At 43.5% G+C, this 8103-nt stretch overlaps 1 protein-coding gene across 1 annotated transcript in view; it reads left to right on the top strand.

The window, feature by feature from the left end:
* Positions 1–5740: 5740 nt before the first annotated feature.
* Positions 5741–8103, top strand: part of CAPN3 (calpain 3, (p94)) — a 45961-nt gene continuing 43598 nt past the window's right edge. Inside the window, exon 1 of the mRNA XM_004687877.2 lies at positions 5741–6049. Coding sequence (XP_004687934.1) covers positions 5741–6049 — 309 coding nt within the window. The remainder of the gene's footprint in view (positions 6050–8103) is intronic.

Genomic DNA, 8103 nt, shown 5'->3' with positions numbered 1-8103 from the left:
TTTTTAATAAAGTTATCATTAAAGTGAAACTTAACATGAAGTTCATGAAAAACAGGACTGAGGAACAGATTGAAATGGGGACTAAAGAGACATGACAACAATTGTGTGACCTTGGGCTAGATGCTGGACCTTTAAAGGACATTACAAGAATAGTTGGAAAAACTTGAATGGGATCTTTTGATTACACAGTACTTTTCCTAATTTTTGAGGGTTGTATGATGACTTATAGAAGAATGTTTTCATTTTAAGAAATACTAATTGAATGTTAAGGAGTAATAAGCCATCACATCTCTTAAAAGGTCTCAAATGGTTCTGAAAAAATGTATGTATTTAAAAAAGGGACAAAAACAGAAAATAGGCAAAATGTGTTATACGTTATAATTGAAGAGTATACAGGTTTTTTTAATTAGCTTATGTTTAAGTTTTCTGTAAGTTTTAACTATTCTATTAAAATCTTTAAAACTCCCATCCAAGTACTAACCAGGCCCAACCTTGCTTAGCTTCTTAGATCAGATGAGATCAGGCACTTTCAGGATGGTAGAAAAAAAAAATGAGAGAGAAAAAAAAATAAAAATAAGAGAGAGAAGCAAATATAATAAAGAACAACAAATAAATATAAACTAGAGAAATGGTATAGGGTGAAAAGGGAATGGGATAAAAACTGGGGTGGGAAGAAGGCACCAGACTATGGTGATGGCCCATGGGTGAATCAGTGGTGGAAAGCCCATAAGGATTACAACTGAGATGAGAAAATGTTCAAAATGAAGAATGATGTAAAAAAAAGATACTATCCTAAGTGATAAAATCTTAAAAAAAAAATTTAATTTTGTGGCATTTAATAGCTTTAAAATGTTTGAGTCCTGTTACTGAAAAGGCTTATAAACTGTGCCATATAAAATAGGAATGAACACACATGGAGTTAATAATAAATGCCTGTAAATGAAATACTTGTACTTCTGACGCTACAGACCACTTTGGATTCTCTATCAGATTAGCTCTTCTTTGCCTGAGAAGTGCTGAGTCACACCAAGTCTTTTACTTCAGAGACACAAACCCTGACCCTGCACATTGGGAGGTACAGAGTTTGCTTCATCACACAAGTCCTGTCTGGCCAGGGAGCCTTCAGAAGGTAATCATACTAAGTAATAGGACAGAATACATGTTTGTTTAGGGCAGATGCTCTGTGTAGTCGCTAGAAAGAGTCTTTCATGAATTTGAAAGTCCAGTTTGGTTACCTTTTTCTTTCTCCAGGTAAAAGTCATCATGACAGTCAGATCCTGGCTATGGAGCTGGAGTGGTCAGTTCCTAGTGGAACTGATCCCTGATAGAGCTCCTATTTGACTGAGTGCCAAGATATTCCCTGCTAAGGAAACTGGCTTCATTTAAGACTGACTTGTAGGATTAATTATGTTCTGGAAGCTATTAATTTATAAATTAATCCAGGATCATTGTCTATGTATCAGCATGACCACAGCCAATCCCAGAATCCCACTAAAGAATAGAGCAGAAAGTACAGCCATTGACATGAGTTTGCCTGAAAATGTCACAGAACCTCAGCCTGGTTCACTAAAACTGGCCTATTCAATTTCTGTAACTGTAGGAAAGACAGAAATTCCTCAGTTTGGTCTGTGTGCAGAATCTCTTCACTTATTCAAACCCCTTTTAATATCAGAGCATAGTAACGACAGGCAGCAGAAGCACAGTCAAAACACATAAATATGTAAGAGTTTGATGAATTTTTTAGCTCGCTGTTGACCATCTTACTACCTAGCACCCTTCTGACCAATGGAATTCCACTTTACTTTTAAGATTCCCATTTATTAAATCCTCTGAATGCCTTGCATAATTCTGAAGGTAGGAGTTGGGGGTGAATGACTACTCTAGATTAAAAAACCTGCAGCCAGGAGGGCGAAAGCCATCAGCAGCTCCACTAGAAACATTACTATATCAACCACAGACAATGGTGGCCATATAATAGTCTAGAGAAATAAAGGAGACATGGGCATCTCATATCAGATCTGCCTGTCCTATGACCATCCTCACTGAAGATTGTAGTGCCATAGCAAGGCCAGCCAGAATTAGAGAGCTGCTCTTGACAGCTGTTTCCAGCAGGGTTGATGGTGCTAGATTCCTCTCCAATCAGAGCTAAGGGAAACCCTGACTATTATGTGCAAGGCTCCAGAGATTTAAAGCTTAATTCATATTAATGGAATCTTAATTGTACATCTATTCCTTCACTGGAAATCTGAAGCCTGGTCTAGTTAGGGTCTACAATGAACTCACTGTGATCTTGGCCATGTTATTTACTTCTTTGGACCTTGGTTTCCTCATTTGCTAATGAATAGAGGTAATCTCTGATGTTCTGTGAGCTTTCCAGAAGATGTCTCAAACTTCTTGGTTATAAAACAGGATTAATCAAAGCTGCAGGACTGTTGTACATATTTTATATATTCTACATATAGAAAGAGCAAAACAGTACCTTTGCCTTGGTGAAACCTGGTAGACACTTCCTTAGCTAAGAGATCAAGGTTAACATATTGTGTCTCAGACACAATTTAACTGACAGCTAGGCGTCCCCTCCTTCCCTAACTCCAAAACTACAATCTATTGATGTGGAAAACATGCAAATTCAAGCTAAGAGATGATTTGCAACATACCTGATGAGTACGCCTCAAAAGTACTAGGTCATAAGTGACAAAGACTGTAGAATGGTCAGAGATCAGAGGACACATTTAATGTAAGGCAGGACCCTGGAGGGAATCCTATAAGAGAAGGAAAAAAAAAATTGTGATGTCAAAGCACAGGGGAAATTTTCCCCACCCAATCTGGGCTCTCCTGAAGGTGGACAAACAAATTAAGATGAGACATCTGTTTATATATGGAAAATTTACATGACTATAAAATGGGGCAAACCATGGGTTCATATCCTGTGCTCAGGGATCTGGGGTGTCTAGAAGAGGAGGCAGCTCACACTATAAAGAGCGGATGACTTCATATTTACTGAGAGTGAAAAGATGAACTTCTCCAATAGAGAGGACATGTTCACTTATGAACCTGTACCTGTTGATAATCCTAAACTATATTCCTCTAGGTCAGCGTAGCATAGATTCTTTATGGATCTGAGCAGATGGGTAAGGAGAGGCCTGGTGCCCTTAGTGGCTTTTCAGGCTTTTAATGATCTTTCTGCACCACCTGCAGTGAGAACCAGGTACAGAGTAGGAGGGAGGTCCAGGGGCCAGGAGGCTGGCAGGCCTCCAAGCCCCAGGTGAATCTTTACTCCTTCTAGGCTCTCGAGTTCTCTTGTGGTCTCATCTCTGGTCCCCACCAAATTCCGCTGCATGGCTGTCTGCCCTTCCCATCCTCTGCTGCCCTGATATGCCCAGTCTCCTGGCTCAGATGCACCCACTCACGCACGCCCACACCACGCTCCAGGGGCCGCCATCAGGCCCATGTGTATGACCACAGGTGCCATCAGTGATGCTAAGGGTAAGGGAGTCGAGGTGGGGAAAATCCTGGTCACTTCCATCTTCCCTATAAGGGGCTTGGCTAATATTATAAAAACTAGTTCTTTATCCTTGAAGAAGCTTCTTGGGAATTGAAACGTGCAGCTATTTATAGGTTCTTTATCCCTTAATCACGCACCGGCTCAGATTGCATTTCTGACTGATAGCATGAGTTTCTACAGCTATGCAGCTGAATACTGAGTGTACACTTGAGTTTGGACCTGCTGATCTAAGTTGGTGGAGTTAGCTAAAATGATTGGTAGGGCAAAATGAAAAGGCTCCTGCTGCACTCAGATATTCCCATCCTGCTGTGCCAAGAGGCTCACTCTTTCCACACACTTGGCTTAGTTACTAACCGATAGAGCTAACTTAGGCAAGGAAAGAAAGGTCAGCTTGTGTGGCCCAGAGACAGCTCCTCCCCCAACAGCAAATAAGAAACTCCTAGTGCATGGAGACAGGCACACACCCCTGATGAGAGACGCTGACCATAGTCTGGGGAGACTGCACCTCTGCTGGGGCTGTACACATGCAAGATGTTCAGTACATGCTCAGACGGTGGAGGCTGATGTGTCGTTCAACCTGATCTAACCCAAAAATAATATCAAATGCAGGTCATCTCTAGCAACATTTATTGAGTGGTTAAAGCAAACCTAGCAACCATTTAAATGTTACATAAATTAACTTGTTTCATTCTTACATTCAAATCAGGAATGACTATCACCATACCCATTTTACAGGTGAGAAAACTGAGACAAAGGAAGAAAGGATGTAGTTAACCCCTAAAGTTACACAGGCACAGCCAGTGAGCAGCAGGCCTGGACTTTGGATGTCAGCAATCAGCCTCCAGAGGCTGCCTCCTCTGTTCTGCCTCTCCAAGAGCAGTAAAGGTTCTTGGGGCCCTTGGAGAAACAGGAGGATAGGCAGCCAGTCCTACAAGCTGCAACTCCAGACATAGGTTTCCAAAAGACACAACCCCAGGGATCACTTCTTGACTTCTCTCAGATGCACCCACTCACGCATGCACTTTCAGTCAGCACTTCTTGACTTCTCTCTTCACCTCAAATCAATGAGATTGGTAACATGCAAACAGGCCAGGCTACAGCCTGGGAGAAGCCTCTGTTCAACCACACTTGGAATGTGGCCACTCCTTACTGCTGAGTAGCAGCTACCCTGGAGAGAACACAAAACGGAGGCCAGGCAGGCCACTCCTTTCCCCAAGCCACCTGTGCTCTCAACGAGCCCTGCAGCCAGCTCTTTAGGTAGGACATTCAGGACTTGACATCCAGTGAGGTTCAGTTTCCAACCCCAGCTTCTGATTCAGATGCCTGCTGTGGCATGCCTAAATAATCTGCACTTGGGTGCAGACTTCGCAGGAGATTTGGTCTGACTGTTCATTTTGAGGACAGGAGACAGCAGTAACTAGGTCAAGTGGGTGTGAAGACCCAGTGATTTTTTTCAACGGAGGGCTCTGCTGAGTAGCATTTCCCACGCAGGCAGTCCCATTCAATGCTGACACCAGGACATTCTAGAAGAGATGCCAAGTCCTTTAGAACGATATTCTGGTGTCCTGGAGTTTTAGAAAGCAAAAATCATGTTTTCAGAAACACCTAGGGTATGCTCCTTGAATTCAGTATCTCAAGTTCATCCTTGTTAGCCTTTTTCAATATTGTTTTTCATTAACCTGGTGGCCAATAGTTTGATAATCTGTATAACTGCCTATTACTACCCAACAGTTACTTGCTCATTTTTAATGTTCAGGGTTCTCAGATATTCTCCTGTTCAATGTCCTCAGATATTCCCTGGCAACACGGAAGTGTCCCCAGCTAGGTCCTGCGCCCTCCACCACACAGCCCAGCTGCAGGCTAGCCTCTTTCTTGCTCTCAGACTCATGATCTTCACATCTATTTTTAGTTTTCCTGGCTCAAGCTTCTTCAGGCTACTGAAACACAACCCATACTCTCCTCTCTCTCCCTCTGGCTGCTGATAGGAGCCCCCCACTAAAAGTTGTAGAAATCCTTCAGGAAAACTATGACTTTGGGACCACAGCTCAGGTTTTAAGATGAACATACGCTGGATGACCTTCTAATGGACTGGACTTTAAACGTTGAACTGGATGTGGACATTTTTCTCGCAGATGACAGAATCCATCCAACTTCCCCTTTATAGTTGCTTCCTTTCCTTGAAGGTAGCCGTATCTTGTTTTCTTTAAAAACCTTTTCCTTTCAAAACAGCCTGCCATGCCGACCGTCATTAGCCCATCTGTGGCCCCCCGGACAGGGGCTGAGCCCAGGTCCCCTGGGCCAGTTCCCCACCCAGCCCACGGGAAGACCACTGAGGCAGGGGGTGGAAACCCAAGTGGCATCTATTCAGCTATCATCAGCCGCAATTTTCCTATTATCGGAGTTAAAGAGAAGACATTTGAGCAACTTCACAAGAAATGTCTGGAAAAGAAGGTTCTTTATCTGGATCCTGAGTTCCCACCGGATGAGACTTCTCTCTTTTATAGCCAGAAGTTTCCCATCCAGTTCGTCTGGAAGAGACCTCCGGTGAGTAGCTTACTGGTTGCTGGTTGGGCTTCCCCTTAGAGAAGTCCTCACACCCAGCGTCTCCCCGCTCCCCACAGCCACTCTGCTGTGCACATGGGCTCTGGGGAAGGATCCTGGCAGCAGCTCTGTGGGCCTTGTCCTAGGTGAGAGAGGGCTGGTTCTCACTCTTTCTCTTTTTGAAAAAAAATCTTGCCTTTTCTGAGAGTAACTGGAACTCAGTTTAATTCATCTCCTGAAAGTAAGATCAAGTTCCCAGAACAAGTTCCAAATAGCCCAGATTTACCCTCTCTGTTGAAGTGTCTTGCATCTTTGTAAAAATCCCTTTGATTTCGCAGGCTAAAAGCAAGCTGTTGTCTTCAGTAGCTTGCCAGTAGCCATATCTTTCTGACAAGCAGAAGCCCCAGGAGAAATGTGACAAGCTTAGACTACCTTTTTATGTATAAACTGTTAGGATTCGGAGAGACCCTAGCAGTCATTTTTGTTTGGATCCCTCGCCTCACAAATGAGGAATTATAGGCACACCAGAGTGAAATATATCTAGTGAGCACATGACAGTCCTGATTAAAACACTGTCTGCTTTAGGTAGCGCTCTGTCCTCTGGGTTTCCTTTCCAGTGACCTACCAGAAGAAAACCATAACCTCCCTTCTCTGATCATACCTCTAACATGACTCTTGTTCTTAATTCAGGAAATACTTATTGAGCATCTTGTGCCAGGTACCAGGCAAACAAGTGAGCAGTAAATAAACTGCAAACTCCTGCTTTCCAGAAGCCTAGAGTCCTGAGGGAAGGTGGGCCCAGAGAAGAGTGACCACTGCCGGGGACAATGTTCAGGGTGGGGTGGGGTCTCCAGGTGCCAGGAGGGCTAAGCTATTCCAGGTAGAGAAACCCTCCCTGAGGAAATCATTTAATATGAGACTCATGTGATTCATTAGGTACATTTTTCTTTTTTACCTGAGGTGAAGTATCCAACAACTGCATTCTCACTGCGTGTCCCTGAAGGGCTCCTTTCCTGACTGTCCTCTGCTGGGCTGTTCCCTACTCTCTTTGGGAAGCCCCATGACTGCCCTAAGGGCCTCAATTTAGAGGAGAGACCTAGAAAGAATTCCATTCTCCAACCCAGGCAACACCCTGCCAGATTCCTAAGACAAGTCATGCATGGGCTGAAATAACTTCAATGACACCATTCTCACCCACTGTCCCCATCCCTCTTACCTTCAGAATCAGTCTAAACTCCTTAGCAGAGATCAAGGCCTTTCGAAGCTGGCCTCTGCCTGCCTGTCTGTCTTAGCTCCATCCCCTTCCCTAGGACACAGACACATGCAATTGCTCTGTGGTTCCCAGTCTCCCTGTAAGTACCTCCAGGCCTTGCTCCACTGTCCCTCTCTCTCTGTAACACACCTCTTGTTTTTACCTGGTTTGCTCCTTTCACCTTCTCTCTAAAGCTCTATTTTCTTTAAACTTTCTCATACCCCCTCCTGCTGAGTATAAGGACCATTCCTGCTCATTTTGCACCTCCTTTGCTCCGCACAGGGCTGGGCTAACCATAAGGGGCCCTCAGCTGCTGGGCACAAATTCAAAACCACATCTGAGGGTGTTTACCAAAAGATAATGACATCCTTGCATTCTAAGGATAGGAGTTCCTGAAAGCCTGTTTTAATACACTGCAAGAAAAAAAAAACACATTTTGATACTGCTTTAGTGAAATCACTGGTGTATTTTAGTCTCAGAAGCTAGATTGGCAAATTAATAAAAGTGTTTTCAGGATCTATTATGCTCAGCACTAGCTTGGTCCTGAAACTCAGACTGTCAGAAGCAGTGTGGAAGAAAGGGCACCAGAGTTCTGTCTGATCCATACTGGGAGAATCAGCAACAATCTCCCCTTTTCTACTGTTACTAATTGTTCAGATAGCAAAGTTATAAAGGGTTACAATGCCCCTTTTTTATACTAGGATTAATATCAGGGAAACACTACTGGTTGGGTTCATTAGCATAAATTAGAATATGGAATTAGAGGTGGTGAACTTTGGAATAACCTTAAAGATTCTGTCCAAGC

The sequence above is a fragment of the Condylura cristata genome, unplaced genomic scaffold (genome assembly GCF_000260355.1).
Source record: "Condylura cristata isolate star-nosed mole 26May11 unplaced genomic scaffold, ConCri1.0 scaffold00023, whole genome shotgun sequence".
Classification (NCBI taxonomy): Eukaryota; Metazoa; Chordata; class Mammalia; order Eulipotyphla; family Talpidae; genus Condylura; species Condylura cristata.
The sequence above is the reverse complement of the archived record's forward strand: the minus strand, read 5'-3'. Positions and strand labels throughout refer to the sequence as shown.